This window comes from Pelodiscus sinensis, chromosome 19, assembly GCF_052426305.1.
Source record: "Pelodiscus sinensis isolate ZL-2025 chromosome 19, ASM5242630v1, whole genome shotgun sequence".
Taxonomy (NCBI): domain Eukaryota; kingdom Metazoa; phylum Chordata; order Testudines; family Trionychidae; genus Pelodiscus; species Pelodiscus sinensis.
This window is the reverse complement of record NC_143070.1, coordinates 11,682,767-11,696,352: the sequence shown is the minus strand read 5'-3', so window position 1 is coordinate 11,696,352 and position 13,586 is coordinate 11,682,767. Positions and strand designations below refer to the sequence as shown.

Sequence of the window (13,586 nt, the reverse complement as noted above, 5' to 3'; positions counted from 1 at the left end):
GCACAAGGGTGACAGCTGGTCTCTGGGCCGGCACTCCCAGGATGGAACCAGAACCCCCCCTCCTCACAGCACAGGCGAGCATCCCACCCTCGGTGCTCAGTGTTCACCCCTTGAGAACAACATCAGCTACACCCCCACTGGTGGGTTACACGGGCACCAGAGAAACCTGGAGCATAAGGAGCCTAATGGCCAGGTGGGGAGAGGCAATTAGTCGGTAGCTGAGTCTGTCGTCCTCCTTCCCCGGCTGCTCCATCCCATCCCCATGTTGGGCGGTGAACCCCCTAGTCGCTTGTTACCCCTTTCTCACTCAGGGTACGTCTGCTCTGCCCCGTTATTCCGACACAACAATGTGAGTGTCCACACAGCAATTCCTCTATTGGGAAATTAAGTCAAAAGCATCATTCCAGCTTCTGTAACCCTCATTCCACACTAACTAATGCCTCTTCCGAAAGATCCATTTCCAAATGCTGGTCAGGTGGACGCTCCACTGCTGCTATTTCAAAATAGCTGCCCCTCAGGGCCGTTCAAAACCATTACTCCCCAGTGCTCCCTGGGGCTCTACATAGAGGTAGCACATCCCCATTAGGGGAGCCTGTCTCGGATTCATTTTGAGGCTTCCCTGTAGAGGGGATGCTCTTATTTTGGAATGTATCTTCCAGACCAGCTTATTCCGAAATAAGCAGGCAGTGTAGATGCACCCTGAGTGCTTAGGCCCAAGTTTGGGGCCTGGCAGATATTTCGGAGGAATCACTGTCAGTCTGGACTCATCACACTTTATGTAAAGGCTCCATAGAGTCTGAAAAAGAAAAGAGCAGGAGAACATGCCCAGACAGGTGGCACTGACTGATCTAAATTGCAACCTGCCCATTTCCCAGCAGACAAAAGTGAAACTAAACTCTCTGGTCTCTGCAGGAGAAGCCATGGCTGCTGCGACTACAGGAAAGAAGTTCCAGGATGAAGTGACCTGTCCCATTTGCCTGGAGTATTTTGACGATCCGGTGTCTCTCGACTGTGATCACAGCTTCTGCCGAGCCTGCATCACCCAGTGCTGGGGGGGGCTCACTGCAGATGTCTCCTGCCCCCAGTGCAGACGGACCTTTCCCCAGGGGAACCTCAGGCCAAACAGGCAGCTGAGGAGTTTTGTGGATGCAGCCAGAGAACTCCAGTTGCAGGCAGGGCGGAAACCAGCCCCAGAGAGACTGTGTGAGAAACACCAGGAGCCTCTCAAGCTCTTCTGCAGAGAGGATGAAATCCCCATCTGCCTGGTGTGCGACAGATCCAAGGGGCACCGAGGTCACACCGTGATTCCTGCCGAGGAAGCTGCCGAAGAATTCCAGGTAGGGAAATGCCAACTGTGATCCCTGCCTTCCTGGGACTGAGGAGGAGCAGCTCCCGCCCTGGGAATCTAGCCGATAGGATCAGGGGTGGGACTGCAGGCAGCAGGGACGGTCTGGTGATAGGGCACCGCAGCAGGGTCATTGATGCCCGAGTGCCCCTCGTGGCATGGGGTAGCCCTGCCTCAGTTTTCCAAAAAAGACTGACGGTGGCATTTTGTGTGGCCAGTAACAGCCCTGCTCTCCCAGCCAGGACTCTCAGGACTTTGAGTCTGGAGTTTGACCTTATCATCCTGAGCAAGATCCAGGGTCTCCTCTGCCTGCTCCAGGGGCCTCCTCCCTGTGGCTTTCCCTGGGCCTCTGTTTTACCTACTCCAGGCCGGGTTGGATCCCACGACCCTTCACCCTGCCCTTCATTGTCCCTTCCTGGGGAGGAGAATTGACTGTGTCTCAGGCAGGGCTCACAACCAATGTTCCTTCTAAATTTTCCATCTGTGTGTGGAATAAATTTTGTTTGGTGTGCCAAGGCATGTGTGGCTGTGCACCACCCATAGAAATACCTGCTGCCAGCTGTGGGCAACTGGGCGTTCTGCTAATCAGCTGGACAGCACTGGAATCTCTCCTGGGTGGCTGCCAAAGCGCCCGGCTTACAGGGACCCTGCTGAGAGCTACTCCCTTGAAAGGGCTAGCCAGCCTGTGCCCAGTCTCGTCCCCACCCGCCTCTCCTGAGCCACAGGGAGAGCTCCACTCCTGCAGATTCCTCGTTGGGATTTATCTCTGCAGATTCAGTGGGGGAACCTTGTGCCCCCCACGTGTCCATGCTGACGTTAATGGCAATGGCAATAATTGGTAGTTAGTAGAATGCACTGGTGTCTATAGCACCAGCCTCTCCGGGCCCAGGGAGTGATTGGGGCACCCATTGGACAAGCCAGCCAGAGAGAGCTCCTAGCCCCAGCCACAGCCTCATGCACATGACCCGCAGCAGGTGGGTAAAGAACGAGTCAGGTTGGGAACAGGGGAGGGGCACTGAGGAGTGTTTGCAAACACCTGCAATCGCCAGAGCTAGGTCATCACGGGTGGCTGCCTGGCCAGATTTTCACCCTGCACCTGCCTGGCTGTGTCTCTCCTCTCTGCTCCTCTCCCCCTCCCCCTATGCGCCCTGGCCTCTCTGGAGGTCCCTGATGCTCGTGGTGTCCCTCCTCTCCTCCAGCTTCCTCCCCTGCAATCTCCCCCCACCTCTGCACATGCAGCCTCGGAGTATGTGACCCCAGCTCCCTACGGTAACAAAGTCTGACAATTTCAAACCCTCTGAAAACACTCCCAGGGTATGTCTACACTACAGCGCTAGTTCGAACTAACTTAGTTCGAATTAGTTAATTCGAACTAAGCTGGTTCGAACTAACGCATCTAGAACTAAAAACTAGTTCGAACTAGCGTTTTGCTAGTTCGAACTAGCAAGTTCACATTGAGTGGACTCTGAACAGGGCTTAAGGATGGCCGGAAGCAGTGCCGGCAGGGCATAAAAGGAGGACTTAGAGCATGGAGATGCTGTCTCAGGCTAGCCGAGGGCTGCGCTTAAAGGGTCCCGACCCCCACCCCGGACACACAGTTCTAAGGGGTGCCCCGCTTGCAACGAAGTTCTGGCTTGGAGTGCCCTGAGTGCCCACACTGGGCACATCACACCACTCGGCCATCAGCCCGGCTGCACTTGCCGCAGGCTGCCATCTGGGGAGAGGGAGTAATTGGGGGGCTGCAGGAGAGCTTCCACCCCCAGAAGCCCGCAGAGCCAGCCCAGTCCTCCCCATCGGGGGCTCGTACCCCATTCCTCCCTCACCTCCTTCCACTTACCCTTCCTTAGCCCCCCTTCTTATTGATGTACAAAATAAAGATAACGTTTCTTCCAACATTGACTCTGTCTTTATTGAAAAAAAACTGGGGGAGACTGGGAAAAGGAGGTGGGAGAGGGGAAGAGAAAGGCTGGGAGAGGGGAGGGCAACTAACATGATCAGGGGTTGGGAACAGGTCCCAGATGAAGAAAGGCTACAGAGACTGGGACTGTTCAGCTTAGAAAAGAGGAGACGGAGGGGGGACAGGATAGAGGTCTCTAAAAGCAGGGGTTGGGTGGAGAGGGTGCATTCAGAAAAGTTCTTCCTGAGTTCCCATAAAGAAGGACTAAAGGACACCAAAGGAAAGGAATGGGTAGCAGGCTTGAAACTAGTAAGAGAAAGTTGTTGTTCTTCCCAAAGCAAATAGTTAACCTGTGGAACTCCTTGCTGCAGGAGGCTGTGAAGGCTACAACTAGAACAGAGTTTAAAGGGAAGTGAGATAAAGTGATGGAGGTTGGGTCCATGGAGTCCTATTAGCCAGAGGGTAGGAGTGGTGTCCCTGCCCAAAGTTTGTGGAAGGCTGGAGAGGGATGGCACGAGACAAATGGCTTGGTCATTGTCTTCGGTCCATCCCCTCCAGGGTCCCTAGGGTTGGCCGCTATTGGCAGACAGGCTACTGGGCTAGATGGACCTTTGGTCTGACCCAGTACGGCCATTGTAAGCTCAGGGCTCAGTGTCGGGGGTCTCAGTGGACCCCCTTGATTTTCATGCACACCTGGTCCTGGGTGGCCAGGCTGGCAGCTCTCCTGCCCTAGACGGCCACTTTCCTGTGCCTAGTGCGGAGATCGTGGACGAGGTCCACGATGTCCGCACTAGCCCAGGAAGGTGCCCGCCTCTTGCAGTCCAGGGCAAGCTCCCGGGAGCCGCCAGCCTGGTCCCGGCAAGAGGGGGTGGGCTTGGGGGCATCGGGTGGGTGGCTCTGTGCCGTGCCAGGTGCAGGGTCTGCTAGCTGGGTGCTGGCAGGCTTGCACCTGGCACGGGCACCGTAGCCAGCCCGTGCCCCTTTAAGGGGTCTGGGGCCGGGAGGGGGGCATAGAGTTTCCCTGGTGTTGGCCAGAGTGGCCACCAGGGAAACCTGGGGAGGGCTAGCCTCCCACTAGTTCGAACTAAAGGGCTACACAGCCCTTAGTTCGAACTAGCTAGTTCGAACTAGGCGTTAGTCCTCGTAAAATGAGGTTTACCTAGTTCGAACTAAGCGCTCCGCTAGTTCGATTCAAATTCGAACTAGCGGAGCGCTAGTGTAGCACCTATTAAAGTTAGTTCGAACTAACGTCCGTTAGTTCGAACTAACTTTGTAGTGTAGACATACCCCCAGTGTCTATTACTGTGACTCTGTCTCTGATCCCATAAACCTGCCGGTCCCTGCAGTCGTGAGTACAGTGCGTGGTTGTGCTGGGCCAGCTCCCCTCCCTATAGTCCTGAAAATAACAAGCAGAAACAAAATTAAAAATGTTTGCGGGCAGGACATTACAGAAATGGGTTGAACTGAAAATGATCTATTTTTAAATGATTAGCAAATCTCACATTTGATGTTTTGCTTAGTCACATGAAATGTTTCTGTGTCTCCAGGAAAGGCTCCAGGCCCAGCTGAAGACTCTGAGAGCCGAGCGAGAAAAGCTGCTGGGACTGAAAGTGAGCAGGGAGGAGACCAGCCAGGAGTATCTGGTAGGTGCCCGGCGTTATTACCCTGCCGTTGGAGCAAGCTGGAGGGAGCTGATCCGGAATCAGACGCTAAGGAGCGGCCAGGACAATCTAGGGACTGGATTACAGTTTCTCTTGATCAGCTGGGGAATGAACCCAGAAATCACAATTCTTGTGCAAGAGGGCCAGTGTAGACAGCCACGTTAATTTCTTGAGCAAGAAAGCCCAATGGCTAAAATGGCCATTGGAGTTTTCTTGCGCAAGAGAGCATCTACACTGGCACAGATGCTTTTGCACAAAAGCACATGCCAGTATAGATACTCTCTTGCGCAAATACTTTTAACGGAAAAACTTTTCTGTTAAAGTATTTGCACAAAATCATGCCAGTCTAGACGCAGCCGAAATGTTTCTTTGGTGACAAATCTTCATTCTCCCAGGAAAAAAATGTAACGAGGAAAATGTCACCAATGGCTAGTGTGGAGTCCTGCTCCCTGCTGCTTTGGATCAGCATCACTGGGACCATCAGCTACTCACGATCCAAAGCATGTCAGACACAGAAACGTGCTTCATGAGATTCTGGGGCCAAACAGGAAGACGTGAGAAAATTCTCTCTCTAGTAACCACAGGAGACTGTTCACTGTCCGGTGACTTAGAATTTGCAAAGAGATTCTCCCCCTGCACACGCCGTGCTCCTTGAAGCGCCCCAGGCTCTATCCATGTCCCCCTAGTGGTGGTGGTGATGTTCTTCCTTTGGTTCTTCTTCCAGAAACAGACACAAGCCGAGCGGCAGAAGATTGTGGCCGAATTTCAGCAGCTGCGGCAGTTCCTGGAGGAACAAGAGCGACTCCTGCTGGCCCAGCTGAAGAAGCTGGACAAGATGATCGTGAAGGCACAGACTGAGACTGTCACCAAACTCTCGGTGCAGATTTCCCATCTCAGAGAGCGGATCCGGGAGCTGGAGGGGAAGTGTCAGAAGCCAGCGAGTGAATTCCTGCAGGTGAGACTGAGGGGGAAATTCCCCGGATCCCACCACAGAGACAGGACAGCCCCTAACAGGTGGGCACAGGAGTCAGAGGTCACAGGGCAGCTCCGTGTGCGCCCTCCTGGCATGGGAATTGTTGTTTTGTGCAGACCCACAGGCACAGAGAGACTAGAGAAGGGGAAGCCCCATTTGCTCAGGGATCCATGGCCCTGGGGCCAGGCAAAGCCTAGTTCCCCTCGCTCCCCTCGCTCGCCAAATCCCTCCCTTGGAATTCACAGTGTGTGTCAGGTGGAACTGAAACGCTCTCTCTCTCTCTCTCTCTCTCCCCCCCCCCCCGCCTCCCCCAGGACATCAGAAGCACCTTGAGCAGGTCAGTGGCTCTCACCCCCTCACAGCGCAGGGGAAACACTGGGCAGTGAAGTTGTCGCTGCCTCTCCCCAGGGCTCCACAGCAGAACGTGCGGGAAGGTCACATTTGGGATTCAAATCTCTGACCCATTTAACCCTGAGGCCCTCGCCCCTTTAGAGACGACTCTGCAACTCCCCAGGGAAAGGCGCAGACTGGCCTGTGGTATATTCTACCCATGTCACCTCCCTGGGGACTGGCTGCCCCAGGACTGAGGGGTGGGACATGGGCCTGTCCCTGCTGGGCGCTGGGCACCATCCAGCTCAGGGCAGCAGGGATCCAGGGTCTGTCCCGTCCGAGGGCTGTTTGGAGACCTGTGTGGGATGAACGGGGGAGGGGGGAGCTGGTGTCTCAGTCTCGTCCCCAGCGGGCAGATTCTACAGCCCTTCCCCCAGGAACCTCCTGTCCCTCAGCGCCTGGAGGCCCAGGGACGACTTGGTCATGGAGACTCAAATACCCTCTAACCAGAAGTTAAGAACTGAGTCACTCAAGGCAGGATCACAGCGGCTCCCAACCTGTGGGCCACAGACCCCTGTAAGGTTGTCAAGTGTCCGGTATTGGCCCAGACAGTCCGGTATTTGCGGACTCTCTCTGGTAAAATGTCCGGTATTTTCTGTTTCTCACAGTCGGAAGGACGCTTGGGACATTTTCCCACTGCCCCGTCTGGAGGGGGCCCGGAGAGCAGGGAGCCTGGGGACTTACAGGCGTAGTGATGCTTTTTTTGGTGTGTTTGTGGGGTTCAAGGGCGCACCATGTATGGGGAGGTATTTTTTGTGAAAGTATCTGGCAACCCTAGACCCTTGGTGGTCCGTGACGGGACTGCAGGGGATCTGTGGAGAGTTCAAAAGCAAGGACTGGGCCCGTGGCGGTGGGCCCGATCCTCCGTTTTCTTTTCCTTTTCTTTTTTTGTCCCCAGGGAGGGGAAGCGGTCCGTGAAATTTTCATAGATTGAAAAGGGGCCCAAAGGCTGGGAACCACTGCAGGGTCACCATGGGACGTTGTTTCTCCCCAGCTGTGAGAAGGGGCAGGCCCAGCGGCCAGAGGAGATGGCTCCTGAACTGGAGGAGCGAGTCCGTGGTTTCTCCCAAAAAGTTATTGTGCTGTCGGAGACGCTGAGGGAGTTCAAAGGTACCTAGGGGGGATGGAGCAGGGGAAAGTGAGACAGTGGAAGGAGAATGGTGCTGGTCAATTGGTTCATAAGTAGATGATGCTTCCATGTAATTGGGGGGTGAATGGCCCAGACTTGGGTTCCAAGACACTCAGGTTGATTAATTCAAACTCTTGTTTGTTCAGAAGCAGCCTTTGCAATGACAGTGACTGTGAGAGTGAGAAACGCCAGGGAGAGAAACACGCCCAGTTACCTTCTCCTGGGGCACAGGCGGGTCATGGTGCATTTCTCCTGCGAGAGTAGGAGCCCCCCTGACAGTATCTGACCTGTTAGAACCATCCAGACGAGTTCTGTTCCAATCCCCGTTGTGTTAGGGACAGTAAGTACCTTGCGTGACTTGTACACGGCTCACACAGGAACTTTGAATTGCTGGAGGGTTTTTCCTGCCCAAACGATTTTGAAGTTACTCTCTTTTCTGATGTGCAGTGGTCACTTCTCCACAAGGGGATTCTGGACAAGGCTCCCTGTCCTGGGCAGGTCACTCTGGGTGTCTGTCTGCAAGCACCTTGTGTGGGCAACACGTCTGTGTCCCGCAGAGCAACTCAGGAATGTGGCACTTTAAGAGCAAGGTCCCTGTAGGAAACATTTCCCTTATGACAAGTGCACGGCTCGCCAGGCTGAAGCTGAGCCAATCACCATCAATCCGCTGGGGGGGGGGCAATAATTCTTGGTGGGGCCCACTCCAAGATTTTGGAAAGTGGCCAAGGGCCCCACTTTGCTGTGGTGGGGGCGCAGGGTCTAGGTTGGAGTTTGGGTGCAGAAGGGCGCACGGGGTAAGGGACTGGGGTGCAGGAGATGGTGTGGGGTCTGAGAGGGAGTTTGGGGTGGTGACCTGGGTCAGGGAATTGGGGTGCAGGGTGAGGGAGGGAGTGTGGGTGCAGGGGAAGGTAGAAGGGGGTAGGAAGGTAGAAGGGGGTACAGGCTCTGGGAGGGAGCTGTGACCTGGGGCAGGGGGTACAGAGGGCTTGGAGGGTGACCTAGGGAATTGAGTTGGGATGCAGGAGGGGTTGGGGTGCCAGTGGCAGGCTGTGGCTGGGAGGCACTTACCTAAGTAGCTCCCAGCCAGCAGCCCTGCAGCATCCCCCAAGGCAGGCTGGGCTCCCTGCCTGCTGCAGCCCCAGATCACTGAACTTGCAGGCTGCTCCCTCCATGTGGCTCTCAGCTCCGAGAGGGGAAAGAGGCTTGTGCTGCCCCCCACTCCCAGGCCAATCTCTCAGTTCCTATTGGCCGGTTGTTTCCAGCCAATCGGAGCTGAGGATTGGGTTGGGGGTGTGGCGAGCACATGAAGCCCCCCCCCCCTTGCTGCAGAGCCCAGAGCCGCAGGGATTGAGCTTTAAACCATGGCAGCTGCGTGTGCCTGAGGGTCCCGGCAGGGGGGTCCACAGGCCGGATTGGGGGGGGACGGGGACAAAGGGATTCGGGGGGGGACGGGGACAAAGGGACGTGTTCAGTGTGACACTGGGCCCCTGGCTCTCTGCGCCCTGGCCCAGGCACACGGGGCCATTGGAACTGGGATGTGACTCTGCCCGAGCGTGAGCCAGGCCCAGCCCTGGCCCCAGCCCCTGCAGCCACTGAGCAGCGGGTCACAAGTGGCCTCCTCGCCCTGCTCTGCTGCCACAGGGTGCATCTGGCCCATGGAGCCCACCACCCCTGCCTCAGTTTCCCCAGGGATAAACAGCTCCCAGCGAGAGCCAGGATCTCACACTCTCTGAACCTTCCGTTAGCACCAAGGGACCAAGGTGCCGAAAGCAGCTTTGATGCCAAAGGCTCTGCAGGGCCTGGGCCTAGGCACCGACAAAAGGCCGGACGTGAGCAAGGCCTGAGTGTGTCTGTCACATGACAACCCAGCTCTGGGCTCCCCGTGCAAACCTGAATCTCCCCCTCCCCTCCCCCCAGACACTCTGCCGGCCGCACTGGAGAAAACCCTAAGAGGGCACAGACCAGGTGAGCTGCCTCGGGCCTCATGCCCCCCTCAGAGCCCCACAAACGGCCCCTCCCGAGCCTCCTCCAGCCCAGGGGCCACCTCCTGCCTCCAAACTTCTCCTCCTGAGACCCCCCCAAAGCCCCAGCCCAGAGCCCAACCCCCTACCCAGAGCCCCCTATCCCCAGGGCTCCCCCAGAGCTCTCAGCCCCTCCAGCCCCCCAACTCCCTGCCTCAGCTTGTACCCCCCTCTGGTATCCAAAGCCCTTGGCCTCACCCCTCTCTGCCTCCTCTAGGCCTTGAGCGCCCCTTGTTCTCTGGCGCGGGGGGTCCAACAGGAGAGTTTCTCTCCCCCCCACCCCAGTGACTGACAGGCTGTGCCCAGCATGGACTCTGGGGCACTCGGGGACGTTGTTCTTTCTCCTGCCCCTGGCAGGAGATGGATTGAGAGGGACGGGATGGATCAGACCCCAGAGCACCAGGGCCCGGGGCTCAGACAGGGGCAGTCCTGGGCCCTTTTCAGGCAGCTGGGGAGCTGCTGAGAGCAGAGCTCTGGTCCATTTCCTCTCTCACCCGCGTGAGCTCAGCTTCTCTCTCCCTCCGCCCAGCCCCCGCTGGGAGCCCCCTCAGCTCCCTGGGGCCCCTCTTCCTTCTGTCACCCCTGAGTCAGCCTCCTGCCATGGCTGGGACAGAGACACCCCCGTTCCCTCCGCACGGTGCCTGGGCACCCCCAGTGCAAGACTCGCCTTGTTCAGCCTCTTCCCGCCCAGCCTAGCTGGGGCCAGTCCCTGCCCCTCCCTGCTGGCTCTGCGGAGTCTGGGCGCTGGGCCGGAGGCTGAGCAGCCTGGTGGGGGGCAGGTCGGAGCTCGGCCCAGAGCCCCAGTGCGGCGGGAAAGGAGCCGAGCCCAGACGTGCCGTGGGGGGAGACGTGTCACAGGGGAATCACAAACCCTGCCCAGAGGCAGCTGGGACCCAGGGACATTTCAATGGAGAGGGGCCCAGCCGAGGGCAGGGCCTGGATTCAGCCAGCCCTGACCAGGCAGTTTCCATCCTGTCCCTCTGGGGTCCCCGGCCCAGAGTCACTTGTCCCCGTCCCAGGGAGAGGGGGGGCAGATTCCCAGTGTCAGGGCCCCTCTGATCCCTTCTCTCTGCCACGGCCCCTCCCTGCCGGGGAGTGAGCTGCCCCTTGGGCTGGGCCGAGACCTCAGGGCTGCTCCCCACTCAGAGCCGGGTGCCCCTGGAGGAAGGAGAGTCCCTGAATCACTGCCCAGGTGGGGCAGATTCTGTCCCTGACGCCATCGACTCCCCCAGGGCCGAGCTCTGCCCCTCACGCTCTGATTCTCTCCCCCCAGCCAGTGTGACTCTGGATCCAGACACGGCGCATCCCAAACTCGTCCTGTCGGAGGATGGGAAATGTGTGAGACGGGAAAAGACACGGCAGCCACTGCCCGACACCCCAGAGAGATTTGACACTAGCCCCTGTGTGCTGGGCCGTGAGGGCTTCACCTCGGGGAGACATTACTGGGAGGTGGAGGTGGGGGATGGGCGATACTGGGCTGTGGGGGTGGCCAGAGAGTCTGTGAGCAGGAAGGGAGGGATCAGCCTGAGCCCCAAGGGCGGGATCTGGGCTGTGGGGTGGTGCGGGGGTCAGTTCCAGGCTCTCACTGACCCTGAGAACCCCCTACCCCTGCGCCCCCCCAGCAGGATCCGGGTTTGCCTGGACTGTGACCGGGGGCAGGTGACATTTATCGTTGCTGGAACCGAGGCCCCGATCTTCACTTTCCCGCCGGGCTCCCTCCCTGGGGAGAGAATTCGACCCTGGATCTGGGTGAGGTGGAGCACAAACACCCAGCTCCGACTGTCTCCATGACAGCCCTGTCCAGCCCCTCTGGCCTCACACCCCCCAGTCTGTGTGACCCTGGAGGACTCCCCTGTACCCCGCCTCTGGCTCCTCCTCTCTGTGACCCCAGAAGCTCCTCCCCCTCCCTCCCTGCAGCTCCCCTTACGGGAGGTGGAAGGACCCTACTGCAGCCCCAGGGAGCAGACAGGCCCTGAAGGGCAGAGCTGGGGGCTGGGCAGGGGCAGAGCTAACAGCCAGGCTGGGGACAGGCAGAGTTCAGATCCAGTCACACAAATCGACCAACCCAGCGGCTCTGCCCCTCACTAGCCCCCTGGCTTAGGGGTTCTGGGGGCCATCTGGGCTCAGAAAAGCAGCCGGCCCCGGTGCCTGAAACTGCTGCCTGCTGGGAACGTTGCTCTCCCCTGCAGAGCTGGAGACAAGGAGCGAGCTCCAGGCAGGGGCTGGGCTATTGCAACGCTGAACGGCGCTGCCTGGAATTGTAGCTGCCCAGAAAATCCCTGGCACGACGCTGTGAGCCCCCAGCCTGAGTTATGGAGGGATGGGAGTGTCTGGGACAAGCCAGCAGGCCTGGCAGGGAGCTGCCTGAGCTAGTCTATGGGAGGCGCTCACCAGGGAACATCAGAGCAGCCAGACTGGGTCAGACCAAAGGTCCGTCCAGCCCAGTGTCCTGTCGGCCCCCAGTGGACAGTGCTAGGTGCCCCAGAGGGAGTGAACGGAACAAGGAACCATCCAGTGATCCCTCCCCTGTCGCCCATTCCCAGCCCCCAACACACAGAGGCCAGGGACCCCTCCCTGCCCAGCCCCTGTGTAACTTGTGTGTTGGGAACTGTGTGTGAATCATTCACTTCAATAAAATGTTTCCATCTGCCCCTGTGCGGTTGCTGTCTGGTGTGTTCCCCCGTCTAGGAAATGGATTGTTGCCTCAAAGGGGGGGGGGGGCTTTGCTGTCTCTGAACCTCTCGGGAACATTCCCTTTCCAGTTGGTTCAACCACGGATAAACCATGCCATTAGGTGGAGAGACCGGAGATCCGGGTGAGCCATGACTCCCTCGCCCCAGGGTTGGGTCAGCAGATCCCGGACTGGAGGGAGAGGTATTGGGTCCTGGACCAGCATGTCCACCAGGATGGGGAACCAGAACTGTCTGGGCCACCTGGGGGCTATGAGGATGATCGAGGACCGAAATGTTCTCGCCCTGGTCAATACCCTGGAGATCAAGGGAAATGGAGGAAAGGCGTAGAGGATGCCCATTGGCCACATAGTCGTCAGGGCATCCCCCTGGGAATATTTCCCCATTCCCATCAGGGAGCAGTAGCTCCTGCACTTGGTATTGCTTGCCGAGGCAAACAGGTCTAGGTGGGGATAACCCCACCTGCTGAAAACCCAGCGGAGAGCAGATTCCTTGAGGGTCCACTCGTGGGCTCCAAAGGATCTGCTCAGAGTGTCCGCTAGAAGGTTCTTGCACCCCGGGAGGTATTCCGCTTGGGGGTTGATGTTGTTTGTGATACACAAATGCCAAAGTTGTAGGGCCTCTTTGCAGAGGGGAGGTGACCGTGCCCCACCCTGCTTGTTGAGATAGAAAACTGCTGCTGTGTTGTCCATATGGACCAGGATCGAGCGGTGGGCAAGCCTTGGCAGGAAGGTTTCGCAGGCTCGCGAAGGAGGAATAAGAGATCCTCTGGAATAGGCTTTATTCCGGAGGATCGGGCCAGTCTAGATGCTTTTTTTCCGGCTTTTCCCCAAGCCAGAAAAAAAGCGGCGGACATGTTTATTTAAATATGCGGGGGATATTTAAATCCCCCGCAGATTTCCCTATTCCCACTTTCAAAATTAGCATGCCCCTTCCGAAAAAGGGGCCAGTGTAGACATAGCCTATGTGTTGTAAGGGGGTTAGGGACGACTTCTCGATATTTATGAGGAGCCCTAACCTTAGGAAGAGGGCTCTTGTGAGTGCCACGTGAGCAACTACTTGCCCGTACGAGTGACCCTGGATCAACCAGTCGTCGAGGTATAGGAAAACGTGCACCCCTTGGTTGCGAAGATATGCAGCTACCACTGCCATGCATTTCGTAAAAACCCTCAGTGCCGTACACAAACCAAAAGGGAGCACCGTAAACTGAAAATGGTGTTGGCCCACCATGAACCTGAGGAACCTCCTGTGGCTGGGTCTGATTGCCACGTGGAAGTACGCGTCCCTGAGGTCGAGAGTTGTGTACCAGTCTCCTAATTGTAGCACTGGGATGACCGATGCCAGGGTCACCATTCTTAATTTGTGTTTTTCTACCGCCCTGTTTAGATCTCGAAGGTCCAAGATGGGACGGAACCCTCCCTTCGGTTTGGGAACAACAAAATAACGGGAGTAAAAACCCCTTCCTCGCAGCTGCGGAGGA

General features: G+C 57.4%; 1 protein-coding gene across 1 annotated transcript; it reads left to right on the top strand.

The window, feature by feature from the left end:
- Positions 1 to 875: 875 nt before the first annotated feature.
- On the top strand, positions 876 to 12,067 carry LOC149522171 (zinc finger protein RFP-like). The gene is made up of 7 exons (XM_089770542.1): positions 876 to 1,337; positions 4,790 to 4,885; positions 5,628 to 5,858; positions 6,191 to 6,213; positions 7,261 to 7,376; positions 9,313 to 9,360; positions 10,690 to 12,067. Exons 1-7 carry the CDS (start codon positions 921 to 923, stop codon positions 11,205 to 11,207), a joined length of 1,449 nt encoding a protein of 482 aa, XP_089626668.1. The 5' UTR covers positions 876 to 920; the 3' UTR covers positions 11,208 to 12,067.
- Positions 12,068 to 13,586: the final 1,519 nt, after the last annotated feature.